The 14,656-nt window shown below is 39.7% G+C and overlaps 1 protein-coding gene across 2 annotated transcripts in view; it reads left to right on the plus strand.

Moving 5' to 3' along the window:
• Hace1 (HECT domain and ankyrin repeat containing E3 ubiquitin protein ligase 1) overlaps window positions 1–14,656 on the plus strand; it is a 117,050-nt gene that overhangs the window by 6,490 nt on the left and 95,904 nt on the right. For both annotated transcript variants that reach the window (XM_052163469.1, XM_052163470.1), the window contains exons 2-4: window positions 2,564–2,618; window positions 3,659–3,748; window positions 4,452–4,556. In XM_052163469.1, coding sequence (XP_052019429.1) covers window positions 2,564–2,618; window positions 3,659–3,748; window positions 4,452–4,556 — 250 coding nt within the window. The remainder of the gene's footprint in view (window positions 1–2,563; window positions 2,619–3,658; window positions 3,749–4,451; window positions 4,557–14,656) is intronic.

The raw sequence follows: 14,656 nt of genomic DNA on the forward strand, positions 1-14,656 counted from the left end.
TCTATATTCTCTCTATATAACTCTGTCCTATATTTCTTAATACATATTTTTTTTTAAACATAATCGCAATACCATTATTAGGATCAATACAGTTAGCAGTCTTTTTTTTTTTTTTAATTGTTCTTAACCAGCACATGCTTATTTTTCTGTTTCAAAAATGTGTGTTAGGGCCAGGATCAAAGCCAGGGTCACAGGCTTCTCATGCTGTGTAAGCAGTCTACCATGGCCACATCTCAGACTGTCACAGTTAGTATTCATGGTCAGCACATTTTGTTTAGCTGATTCATCTCTCAAGATTTAATGTTTCAGGCATGGTGTGGTGCTGCATGCCTTTAGTCCCAGCACTTGGGAGGTAGGCTGTGAGTTCACAGCCAGCCTGGTCTACATAGAGAGTTAGGATAGCCAGGGCTGTTACACAGAGAAACCCTATGACAAACAAACAAACAACAAAGCAAAACAAAACAAAAAACAAAGAGACTTAATATCTCCAAAAACTTCTAGAAATAGTTTGAACTCTTGCATAACCATGTGAATATTATTACCAGTAATGAACTGTTTACTTGAAAACTGACTAATGTTATGTGTCTGGTTTTATCACAGAAAAATGTGTATCATAAACAAAAGTCATTTTTGGCTGTTTGGCTTATAGAAGATTCAGCTTTCCTTTTAGCATCTCGTACTACCATAGTACAGTTATCAAATCTAAGGAGTGAACCTGTGTGCCTGACCACGGGGGCTGCACTACAGAGTCGATTAGAGCTTTAGCTTTGCTGGAGCCTGCACTCCAGGATACCCCGTCACATTTAGTGAGGTTCGCCAGTCCCCCTGCTCTCGTCATTTTCCTCGTGCTTCTTCTGAGCATTATAAGAAGGACTGCTCATGCATTTTGCTGCATTGCTTGGTTTTGTCAGGTGTCTTCTGATGATCCGAGTGAGGTCACACATTTTGGGGAGTATGGCCTTTTCTGTGGAATGCAGGAGTTATTTTTAATGATATTACCTATTATCAGTTCCTTAAAGTGCTAGGTGCTGGGGTATTTACTGTGAATGAATTCTTTTTCCCTTATAATTTTTAGGAGATAGTATTTTAAAAGTATCTTAAAGGCTAAGTTAAAGGCTCAACATTTTGAAGGCCAAGTAAAATCTCTAAAATAATAGGATACCCTTAGTAATGTAAAAAAAGAAGAAGCTCAAAATACTGGCTGAAACAACATAGATGCAATGTGGCATCTAAGATACTGTGTGCGTGTGCGTGTGCGTGTGCGTGTGTGTGTGTGTGTGTGTGGTGTATATGCACAGAGGCCACACTGTCTTCCCCTGTTTCTGTGAGATAAGAGTCTCCTATTGGACCTGGAGGCTGGATGGATGGGCAGCCAGCCTGCCTCAGCAGCCATCCGTCCGTCCGTCCGTCCGTCCGTCCGTCTGGCTGATAGTGCTGAGGGGCCTGGGTTGGGGAGGACTCAGATCCTCATGCCGAGCCTCAGCAGCCATCCATCCGTCCGTCTGTCCGTCTGGCTGATAGTGCTGAGGGGCCCGGGTCGGGGCTCAGGACTCAGATCCTCACGCTTGTACAGCAGCTGCTTTCACCCACAGAGAAATCTGCCCAGCCCCGTAGATGTTGATTTTTAACTTTTGAGGCATAGTGTTTGTACTTTTATCTAGAAACGTATGAATATAAGGCTTAAGACTGTAAAGCAGTAAGTATATAGTTAAGGTTTCTTTCTTAGTAAAGGTATTCGATTGTCTGTCTGTTGGTCTGTTGGTGTGTCGGCCAGCATCTGTGTGAGTGTGTGTTATTGTGTATGTGTTTGAGTGGCCACGAGGGTCAGAAGAAGAAGTCATATCACTTGAAGCCAGAGTAGCTGTGTGCTGCCTGACATGGGTGCCGGGATCCAGACACTGGTTCTTTCCTAGAGTGTCACGTGATCTTCAGCTCCAAGACGCCTTTCCATTCGTCCAGGATTTATTTTATTTTTTCCATTTTCACACCTGCTTGGTTTTGCTTGCCCCTCCCGCTTCCCGCTCCGCTCCGGTCCCCCCTCTCCCCTCCGCTTATCCCTGCTAAGCCCGTGCTTCTCATTTTCACATCATTTCTTCTTTACCATCTCTACTGCTGTCTCTTAAAATACCCTTTCCCTCCTCTTTTTGGGGGGTGGGCCGGTGGGGGGGAGGAGAAAAGGCTGTTACACAGGCTGGCCTGGAACAGTGTGCAACATTGCTTTTGCCCTCTGCTCTGGAATACTGTGGTTATGGGTAGAGCCACCAAGCCTGGCATATAGTTAAGATTTTAGAGTTATTTTAGCACATACATATCTTTTAATACCCTAATATTAAAATTGGGGTGTTAACATTTCCTTAATTTCTTAAGAATTTCTCTAGTTATTCTTAAACAATAAAACATGTCTAAAAGCATGTCTAAAAAATTCCATCTTTTTGGAGGTGAAATGTCACTTGTTAAAGTTACAGGGGAGACTAGCTCTGTGTACAGCTGGAAAGACTTAATTGTTTGACTTACTGTGAAAGCAGGAGATACTTGAATTCTTTGTGTTCATTTCTTTACTCAGATAACGAAACTGCTGTTTACACATTGATGCCAATGGTGATGGCCGATCAGCACAGGTGAGGAGGCGCTGTCAGGCTTGGCTTTGCTCCAATAGCTAATTGGATATTTTATTTGTTTACATTTCAAATGTTATTCCCTTTCCCGGTTTCTCCTCTGCAAATCCCCTACCCCATCCCCTCTTACCCTGCTTCTATGAGGGTGCCCACTCACCTACTCACCCACTCCTGCCTCCCCACCCTAGCATTTCTCTACACTGGGGCATGAAGCTCTCACAGGGCCTCCCCTCCCATTGGTGCCAGATAAGGCCTCTTCAGCTCCTCCAGGCCTTCCCCTAACTCCTCCATTGAGGTCCCCGTGCTCAGCCTGATGGTTGGCTGTGAGCATCCGCATCTGCATTGGTCAGGATCTGTCAGAGCCTCTCAGGAGACAGCTGTATCAGGCTCCTGTCAGCAAGCACTACTTCTTCTTGGCATCAGCAGTAATGTCCGGGTTTGGTGTCTGCGTGTGGAATGGATCCCCAGGTGGGGCAGTCTGTGGATGGCCTTTCCTTCAGTCTCTGCTCTACTCTTTGTCCCTGTATTTCCTTTAGACAGGAGCAATTCTGGGTTAAAGTTTTAGAGATAGGTAGGGGGCCCCATCCCTCAACTGGGGGTGGGGGCGTGGCATGTCTAACCTCTGTATGGTCTCGAGAGGTTCTCCCTCCCCTTTGTTGGGTATCTCAGCTAATGTCATCCCCGTAAGGTCCTGGGAGGCTCTTGCTTTCCTGGCATCTGGGACTTTCTGGTTGCTACCCCTAGTTCATCCCCCATTGCTACACACCTCTGTTCATTTTCCTGACCCTCTGTACATCTTCTCCATCCCCTCCCACACCTGATTCTGCCCCCTTCCCTCCTTCCCTCCTTTCTTCCTCCCAAGTCTCTCCTACCTTCTCTTTACTGACTTTTGAACAGTGTTGTATTGACTGTCATTCTTCAGATAGAGAACTGTTGGAATTAATAACTGTTGTAAAAGTACTCTCGCCTTGCTTTACTATATTTTAAAAATGTTTTTGTTACTTATATCATCAGTTCTTTTTACTTTTGGGGGGGCTGTATAGGTCTGTTTCTGAACTACTATCAAATTCAAAATTTGATGTCAATTATGCATTTGGACGTGTGAAGAGAAGCTTGCTTCACATTGCAGCAAAGTAAGCCTGAGATATTTGACATTAAACTCTGGTCTAGAGTTGGGGGCGGGGAGCTTTGGAGGATCAGTCACCTTACAGCAGCTGTGGGGAAAGATGCGAGCTGGCAGCTAAGGGAGCCGTGTCCAGTTAGCCCTTGATGTGTTGTGCTCTTCGCAAATTGCTAGCCTTGATATGGAATTCATGTGCCATGTTCATGTGCTTGTATCATAGCTTGCTTTAGGTGAGGCTTAGGGGTTGTCTAGATATGTGTAGAGTGCGCGTATTCACCAACATTTCTTTTACCTTAGCACTGTGAGGGATGAACGGGGCATGGTGGATGCACATGGACTTGGCAGTTTTACACTGCTTACCTAGGTGTGGATCTTTTATCCACAGTCCGACACGGACTGATACCAGTCTTCCTTTCAGGATTTAGGTGGCAGTGTTGCAACTAATTGTTCATGACTAACTAGCTCCCGGAAAGCTAGAAAGTCAAGAGTATTATTTCATTTCTTTCAGAAATTAATTGTTCATTTTACTTTATTTGAACTTGTGTTCATAGTAGAATTTAACATTTTGAAGGTAGAGGGTAATTCAAAATTTCCTGAGTTAAATGGTAGGAAAATTGGAACCTTAAAAATAGTGTTTGATAGATTTTGTTTTTAAATTTTGTTTACTATGGCTGTTCGTTGAATGTATCTGATTGTCTTTTATATTGTTTTAGCTGTGGATCTGTGGAATGCTTGGTTCTTCTGTTAAAGAAAGGAGCGAACCCTAACTACCAGGATATTTCAGGCTGTACACCCCTTCATCTCGCTGCTAGAAATGGGTAAGCTTTGTTTTCATAAGGATGCATTAACAGTCCTGGAAGTTTTCAAGGAATTCATTCTTGATTTTTTTTTTTCCTTCCCAACATTTATCTTAAGAAAAATTATAAAGATGTTTGTTAACTATTTTAGTCTTTTAAGGATATTTGTCTACTTTTCTCTTTAAAATTGGTTTCAGATAATTTTATTAAATTTGCAAATGATGGTCATACTTAATAATTTATTGAATTTTTCTGATAGTTTTCCTTTTGTAATTGGAGTTTTAGATATAATAACAGTCTATTTTATGTTTTTCTTGTTTCTTTCTCTGTTAATCTTTCCGTTCCTTGGCTTATAAATTACTAATATAATTATATACAATATATAACATTATATAATAGTTAATATATTGTATTTAATATGTAATAACATATATTATGTTATAAATTATATAATATAAGCTACTTGTCTAGTTTATATTATTAGTAGAGTTAAATTATTAACATATTTCACAGTTTCTATTTGTTGGAGAGTGAATTGTATGACTAATCTTTCTAGAGAACAGTAGCTCCTAATACTAAGATATTCTTCATTTTAGTTAATTATTTATTGGCAGTGCTGGAGATTGTACACAATATGTAAATGTCTAACCCCCAACTTGTTTCTCGTTTAACTGTTGTCTTAGTTGCTTTGCTTGTTGCCCTTGAATAGTGCTTTGACAAAAGCAGTTTAAGGGAGGAAGGGCCTATTTTATTTTCAGCTGGGGGTTCAGTTTAACATGGTGTGAAAGTCAGGGTGCTGGGAGCTGGAAGAAACTGATGACATCAGCTTAATGTCCTTCAAGGTCTCGGTCTCGGTCTCTCTCTCTCTCTCTCTCTCTCTCTCTTTTAAATTACATTTTTATTTGCCATGTCTGTGTTTGCCATGGCCTGCCTCTGAAAGTCAGAGGACTTCTTGTAGGAGTCCTTTCTGTCTTTTCACCAGGTGGGGACCAAGGATTGAACTTGGGTTATCTGGCTTGATCATAGGCACTGTTACCTGGAGAGCCACCTTGCAGGCCCCATAGAATGCTATTTTGAAGATACCAGTAGCTCCAGAAATATTGAATACTTGAGTCATTTAGCAAACCCTTAGTAAGGACCTCCATATTGTACAAGGCAATCATTCAATAAGCAATAAAAGATAAAATATTTAAGTAGGGAATGTTGCAAGTATTCTTGGTAGACATAAGAGACATCCAAGAAGAGAATACATTGTCTGCACCTTTTCATCTTGCTGATTGCTAAGTGAACCCTGCGTTACCTGCCTGTATCTTTAAAATGCTAATGTCTTTTCAATTGCTGTTGACAATACTGATCCACAGTACTTCCCATGTTCTACTTAAAAGGCCTTTATTTCAGAACCACTGTACTTGAACAATCTTTCTAGAAGAACAAGACCATTCTGTTTTCTGAGTCTGACACCTTGGCCTTCAAATACTGTGTCTATAAGAACTCTTTAATCTCTCCTCTGCACCAAGCTGTCTTTCCTCTGTAGCTGTTCAAAAGCATTGTAAGACATGTAACCATTCAAGAAAGATCTGTCATTATCCTACTAATATAATCAAAATAATCAATGTATCTTAAAAGTCACTAACAATTGTGTCTTCAGATGTGTCACACAACAATATACCTAATGTTCAAATAGTTGCTTACTTGGTAATTGGTTATTTATCTATTAGTGCATAGTTAAATGGCTCACTCATTAAGTGGGACTTTAGACTTAAGAGACTTTAGCTCAAATACTACAGCTTTCTCCTACACGACCTAAATATAATTATGGTTCATTATCTTTTTGGTTCAATATATATACTTCTATGCAAAAACATTGGCCTCGAGCTAATGGAATAGATAATTTTATCTCCATAGCCATTTCATGTATGTAACCACTTCAATTACATACAATGTTTGTTCAGAAAATAAAACTATAAGATTAATTAAAAGACACACCAGTAAAGCAGACTGACAGAGAAAACTTACAATCTTTGAAAAAGATTTATAAATCTAAATTCCTCAAATCCTAGATAAAAAACTGATTTTAAACTTTATTTGAAATGATTTTTTATTTTCTTGATAAGCAAATGATAGATGCTTATTGAAATCCTGCTGGATTATGGAATGCTACCAAAACGTTTATTTTGGTATCATTTATATCTTATACAACCCAGGACCATCTGCTGTAACTTAATTATTTTAAATCTTATTCGTAATGATGGTTCTTAAACACTTTAACCTCCCTTCTAGCCCACCACCCAGCAGAGGTAGTGGGAAAAAAAGGATGGGTGGGGGGGTAAGGGGGAATGGACCTGTCTGGAAAGGTTCTTTGGAGTAGATCCCATCTGTGTTGTCTAGAAATCGGCAGTTCTCGAGTTTTCTGAAAGGGAGAGTGATGGATGCTTAGCTGTCATATCAAAGCAAGCGGCATAATTCCAGCAGCATCCATTCTTTTTTTTTTTTAATTTTTTCTTTTCTTATTATTAATCATTCCATTCGTTTATATCGGAAATGATATCCCACTTCCCAGATAACCCCTCTACAAACCCCCATCCCATGAATCCCACTTCCTTGTTACCCCTTTGCTACTCTCCCATCTCATATCTACCCTGCCCTCTTCCTTTTGCCTGTATGAGGGTGCTTCCCTACCCATACACACTCTCCCGCCCCATGGCTCCAGCATCCCCCTACTCTAGACCATCAAACCTCCCTGGGACCAAGGGCCTCCCCTCTCATTGCTGTTGGGCAAGGCCATCCCCTGCTACGTATGTATCTGGAGCCCAAGATATCTTTGTCTGGTGCTCTAGTCTCTGGGAGAACTGAGTGGTCAGGCCAGCTTATGTCGTCTTCCAATGGGGTTGCAGTCCCTCTCCATTCCTCTAGTCCCCCACCTTCTGCCAGCTCCCCCACCTTCCCTAAGTTTAGCCTGATGGTTGTCGCCAACCATCCACCTCTGCATTGGTTAGTTGCTGGCCAGACCTCCCCAGGAACTGCCACATTTGGTTCCTGTCAGCAAGCACCTCTTGACCACGGTAACAGTGTTGGGTTTGGTGTCTGCAGACATGATGTATCCCCTGGTGGGATTCTTTCTATCTCTTGTATTCTGTTGTTGAAGTTTGCATCTATGACTCCTGATTTCTTTCCAAGGTTTTATATCTTCTGAGTTGTCTCCCTTTGTGATTTCTTAGTTGTTTCTACTTCCGGTTTTAGATCCTGGATGGTTTTGTTCAGTTCCATCACTTGTTTGTTTGTGTTTTCCTGTAATTCTTTAAGGGATTTTTTGTGTTTCCTTTTTAAGGGCTTCTACCTGTTGATTCATGTTCTCCTGTGCTTCCTTAAGGAAGTTATTTATGTCCTTGAAATCCTCTATCAGCATCATGAGATGTGATTTTAAATCCAGATCTTGCTTTTCTGGTGTGTCGGGGTATTGGGGACTTGCTGTTGTGGGAGAACTTGGTTCAGATGGTGTCATGTTGCCTTGGTTTCTGTTGGTAATGTTTTTGTGTTTGCCTTTTGCCATCTGGTTATCTCTGGTGTTAGCCGGTGTTGGTGTCTCTGAGTGTGGTCCTATCTGTCATGCAGGCCTCTGTATCTGTGCTCCTGTTCTCTCTGTGTACACAGGTATGTAGGTACTCCTGCGAGACTTGCTCTCTTATGGTTGTATTTGGGTATGTAGCTTTGTGGCCCTGATGAACTCTGGGTGCAGGCGTAAATCAGAGGACTCCTATCCCAGGCTGTTCCTATGCTCTTGTGTCCTCAGGGTTTCTGGCTGTTTCTTCTGAGCAGCAGGGGTGGTTCTCCCTGTGCAGTCAGGCCTTTCAGCACTCCCTGCGCTGCTTGGGTGTGGCGTGCTGTTCCAGAGGATGGTCCCAAGCCCAAGATAGAAACCAGAGTGCCAGAAGATTTTTCTTATTGAGAAAAGTTTTTGTTATGCTAGGTTTTTTGTTATTCCAAATGAATTTGAGAATTGCTCTTTAAAAAGTCTATGAAGAATTGAGTTGGAATTTTGATGGGGATTGCATTGAATCTGTAGATTGCTTTTCGTAAGATAGACAGTTTTACTATATTAATCCTGCCAATCCATGAGCATGGGAGATCTTTCCAAGTTCTGAGATATTCTTCAATTTCTTTCTTTAGAGACTTGACGTTCTTGTCATACAGATCTTTCACTTGCTTGGTTAGAGTCACACCAATGTATTGTTTGTGACCATTGTGAAGGGTGTTGTTTCCCTTATTTCTTTCTCAGCTTGTTTATCCTTTGAGTATAGGAAGGCTACTGATTTGTTAATTTTATGTCTGGCCACTTTGCGGAAGTTATCAACTGTAGAAGCTCTCTAGTAGAGTTTTTGGGGTTTCTTAAGAATACTATCATATCATCTGTAAATAGTGATCACTCGACTTCCTCCTTCCCAATTTGTATCCCTTTGATCTTTTCTTGTCTAATTGCTCTAGCTAGAGCTTTGAGTAATATGTTGAATAGGTAGGAATAGAGTAGGCAGCCTTGTCTAGTCACTATTTTAATGGGATTGCTTTGAGAGTCTGCCCATTTAGTTTGATGTTGGCTATTGGTTTACTGCATATTGCTTTTATTATATTTAGGTATGAACCTTGAATTCCTGATCTCTCCAATACTTTTTTAACAAGAATGGATGTTGTATTTTGTCAAAGGTTTTTTTCCTGCATCTAATTAGATGATCATGTGGTTTTGTTTCTTTGAGTTTCTTTATATTTTGGATTACATTGATAGATCTCTGTATATTGAACCATCCCTACATCCCTGGGATGAAGCCTATACTTGATCATGGTAGATTGTTTTTATGTGTTCTTGGATTTGGCTTGCGAGAACTTTATTGAGTATTTTTGCATTGATATTCATAAGGGAAATTGGTCTGTAGTTCTCTTTGTTGAGTCTTTGTGTGGTTTAGGTATCAGTGTAACTGTGGCTTCATAGAAAGAATTGGGTAGACCTTGGGCATGAAGTCTGCGGCCAGTCCTGTAACACCCAGAGGAAGTTCCACTTCCAGGTGCTCTAACACACCCAGGTTCATAGGATCAGAGGTGAGGAGGACATAACATCTGTCTGAACACCACCTGGCATAACTGGGACTAGCAGGATTCAGGGATACAGGGACCCCCAACTAACCAGTGGCAGGGATACCTTCTGGACGGGGCTGGTTTACCTTGGGTATGAACTCCAAAGTGATTCCCATAACACCCAGAGGAAGATCCAATCATAGGTGTTCTATCACACCCAGGATCCCAGGAGCTTGGTCACACCAGAATCTCAGGGCCGCAGAGACTCCCAGGAGCTCTGACACTCCTAGGATCTCAGGATCACAGGATCCAGGAATCACAGGATCACAGAGAGAGCTTGACTCTGAGGAGTTCTGACCCAACTAGGATCTCAGGAAGGACACACTCCAGTGAGGTATAGTGAGGGCAGGTAGCACTAGAGATAATCAGACGGGGAGGCAAGCATAAGAACGTAAGCAACAGAAACCAAGGTAACTTAGCGTCATCAGAACCTAATTCTCCCACCATAGCAAGTCCTGGATATACCATCACACCAGAAAAGCAAGATTCAGATCTAAAATCACTTCTCATGATGATGATAGAGGACTTTAAGAAGGAAATAAATAACTTTAAAGAAATACAGGATAACACAGGTAAACAGCTAGAAACCCTTAAAGAGAAAACACAAAAATCACTTAAAGAATTATAAGAAAACATAATCAAACAGGCTCAGGAAATGAACAAAACCATCCAAGATCTAAAAATGGAGATCAAAACAAAATAAAGAAGTCACAAAGGGAGACAACCGTGGAGTTAGAAAACTTTGGAAAGAGATCAGGAGTCATAGATGCAAGATCAGCAACAGAATACAAGAGATAGAAGAGCGAATCTCAGGTGTAGAAGATACCATAGTCAAAGAAGATACCATTGACACAACAGTCAAAGAAAACACAAAAGCAAAAAGCTCCTAACCCAAAACATCCAGGAAATCCAGGACACAATGAGAAGACCAAACTTAAGGATAATAGGTATAGAGAAGAGAGTGAAGATTCCCAACTTAAAGGGCCAGAAAATATCTTCAAGAAAAGTATAGATGAAAACTTCCCTAACCTAAAGAAAAATATGCCTATGAACATACAAGAAATCTATAGAACTTCAAATAGACTTGACCAGAAAAGAAATTCTTCCTGTCACATAATAATCAAAACATCAGATTCACAAAACAAAAAATATTAAAAGCAGTAAAGGAAAAAGGTCAAGTAACATATAAAGGAAGACCTATCAGAATTACACCAGACTTCTCAGCAGAGACTATGAAAGCTAGAAGATCCTGGGCAGATCTCATACAGACCCTAAAAGAACACAAATGCCAGCCCAAGCTACTATACCTAGCAAAACTGTCAAATTACCATAGAAGGAGAAAACAAGATATTCCATGACAAAACCAAAATTTCACAATATCTTTCCACAAATCCAGCTCTACAAAGGATATTATATGGAAAACACTAACACAAGGAGGGAAACTACGCCCTAGAAAAAGCAAGAGGTAATCATTCAATAAACCTATAAGTGTATAGCCACACAAATATAATTCCACTGCTAACAACACAAATAACAGGAAATAACAGTCATTTTTCCTTAATACCTCTAAACATCATGTAGACCATAAGAGAACACAAATGCCAGCCCAGGCTACTATACCCAGTGTCTTAGTCAGGGTTTCTATTCCTGCACAAACATGACCAAGAAGCAAGTTGGGGAGGAAAGGGTTTATTGAGCTTACACTTCCATGTTGCAGTTCATCACTAAAGGAAGTTAGGACTGGAACTCAAGCAGGTCAGGAAGCAGGAGCTGATGCAGAGGCCATGGAGGGATGTTTCTTACTGGCTTGCTTCCCCTGGCTTGCTCAGCCTGCTCTCCTATAGAACCCAAGGGCACCAGCCCAAAGGTGGAACCACCCACAAGGAGCCCTCATCACTTGATCACTAATTGAGAAAATGCCCCACAGCTGGATCTCATGGAGGCACTTCCCCAAATGAAACTCCTTTCTCTGTGATAACTCCAGCCTGTGTCAAGTTGACACACGAAACTAGCCATAACACCCAGCAAAACTATCAATTATCATAGATGGAAAAACCAAGGTATTCCATGACAAAAACAAATTACACAATATCTTTCTACAAATCCAGACCTACAAAGGATAATAAATGGAAATCTTCAACAAAGGAGGGATGCCCTAGAAAAAGCAAGAAAACAATCTTTTAACAAAAAAGTTAGCCACATAAACATAATTCCACTTCTAACAACAAAAATAATCCTGGAAACAGAAACTAAACAGAGACACAGTGAAACTAACAAGTTATGAACCAAATGGATCTAACATATTTATAGAGCATTTCATTCTAAAGCAAAAGAATACCTCCTTCTTAGCACCTTATGGTACCTTCTCCAAAATTGACCATATAATTGGTCACAAATCAGTCCTCAGCAGATAGAAGAAGATTAATTTGGATACTGCCTTCTACTCCTCTTGGGTGTATTTGGTGCTTTTTCTTCTAGAGCATTCAGATGAGGTGTTAAGCTGCTAGTGTAAGCTCTCTCCCGTTTCTTTTTGGAGGCACTCAGAGGTATGAATTTTCCTCTTAGCACTGCTTTCATTGTGTCCCATAAGTTTGGGTATGTTGTGCCTTCATTTTCATTGACTTCTAAAAAACATCTTTAATTTCTTTCTTTCTCTCTTTCCTGTCCAAGTTGTTCAGGTTTCATGTGTATATGTGCTTTTTGTTGTTTTCCTTGCTATTGAAGACCAGCCTTAGTCCATGGCAGTTTGATAGAATACATGGGATTAATTCAATGTTCTTATATATGTTGAGGTTTGTTTTGTGTTGAGTATGTGGTCAATTTTTGAGAAGCTTCTATGAGGTGCTGAGAAGAAGGTATGTTCTTTTGTTTTGGAGTGAAGTGTTCTGTAGATACCTATTAAATCCATTTGGTTCATAACTTCTTTTAGTTTCATTGTGTCTCTGTTTAGTTTCTGTTTCCGTGATCTGTCCATTGCATTCATTCTTGTTTAAACCTTCCACTATTAGAGATTTGAGGTTACGTAATATACTTTATGCTTATTACTGATGGCTCTGGAGAATTGGTATTATATCAGCAGAACAGAAAATGTGATGTATTTTATGCATGTCAATAATGGAATGACCTGTTATGTGCTACAGATAATGGAAATTGGAAGTCAAACACCCTTTTATTCCAAAATAGGGTCTCAAAGCATTTTCTAATTTTCATTTAAATTGTTAGGTGGTTTGGAGTTATCAATTAATCTATCTTCCAATGCTTTTTAATATAGCACTGAATAAATGATCAAGTTGTCAATGGATGAGTGATCAACTAATAGCTCTTCTAGTAATTGATTTATTTTTCTTTAATAAGGTTGCGTAAACCCAAAAAATAAATTATAAATTATAATTTATCTGTAGGTTACAGACTGGTCAAGTTTGGAACTGGAGTTTAAAAATATTTGGATGGTAAATTATGAGTTCATAAAGATCAAAACTAGCCTCAATATTTTAACAGTAAATCCCAGCAAAATTGCTGCTCAGTTGTTGGTTGTTTGGCTGATATTGGGGAAAGTATTAGTAGTGTGTATTAAATAAGAAATGTAGGATAGGTTTCTTGTCTGTCTTGCTCTGTACCTTTTGCTGTTTGTTTTTGAGAGAGAGCATTGCATGGGTACTTGTCTTCAACCAGCCCACCTTAAAGCTTTCGGATCTGTTTTCCTGGCCCATTTCTACTGGAGTGCTTGCTTTGGAGCTAGGCCAATGATCTACATTGGATTCTGAATAGTCTTAAAATTCCATCTATATGGACACAGTCACAGGCCCACATTTGGAACATTACATTTTAAAATAATTTAATAATTTTATTATTTTGAGAATTTCATATCTGAGCACTGTACCTTCATCATTCCCACCTTTCCCTTCCCATCCAGCTCTTCCCAGTCCCTTCACCAAAGTTCACGAGCTTTTAGTTATTGTTACATATATGTACTCTGCATGTATAATACATGTATACATGTGTATAATAGTATCTAGGACTGGATCAGCCCGAAGGGGAGTTTGTGAGCAGAATCAGGTTATCGAGTTCATTTTGCTGTGCTGTGTGTTTGTTCAGTTCTGGCCACTTGTGATCTGTGTGTGAGTGCATCTCTTTAGCAGACTGATTCTCTCTCAGCAGGCATGACCACCCGAAGCTCTTCATCTGAGGGTGAGACTGGAATCTGTCTGATTGTCATGTCAAGTAGTGTTGGCACTTTGCTGTTTTTTTAAGGCAAACATATTGTTGAGACTCATAGATGTATCTTCTTTGATATATGTGGAAAACATTGTCACACAGCAAATGTTCTGGTCTTAAGGCTTATACAGTCTTTCTGCCCTGGTTTATGGTTTTTCCCCAAACCCAGAGATATATGAGTTCTGCGTATGTGTCTGCTGGAGTGGGCATTAGTCACCTAATAGACCTGTCACGGGTGTTTCTTATGATTATGTTTATTAATTTCTAAGATCTTTATTACAATAAACTTTGTAAATATTGAAACTTCAACATTTATTCTCAGCTTTAATTCTCCATTTCTTCTAGTGTAATTAAGATTTTTGAATGAGATTTAACCTTATTTCAAGTGCAAAAATCAAAATGAGAAAAGCAGCTGTTTTTCAGTTGTAGTTATTTACTCACAACTTGAATGTTTATTAATAATCAGTTGATAAAGTTTTATTGAGAATTCCAGTGTAACTGGTTATGTTTGTCACTTGATTAAACAGTTATACAATTCAAGACATAAAAACGTTATTGAGCTAGTTGACTATATGTTATATATACCATATACTGTGTTAAGTATGCTACTGTATGACAATACTGTATGTCATACATATACATATTTATTATGCTTTAGTCAATAAGATTATTGCTAACTGCATGTCAGAGGTTGCATCACAGTTTCTCAATTCAGTACTGAATACATATATCTGTCTTATAATTTGATTGCCATATGAGGAATACTAGTAGAAAATGAATCT

The sequence above is a fragment of the Apodemus sylvaticus genome, chromosome 19 (genome assembly GCF_947179515.1).
Source record: "Apodemus sylvaticus chromosome 19, mApoSyl1.1, whole genome shotgun sequence".
Taxonomy (NCBI): Eukaryota; Metazoa; Chordata; class Mammalia; order Rodentia; family Muridae; genus Apodemus; species Apodemus sylvaticus.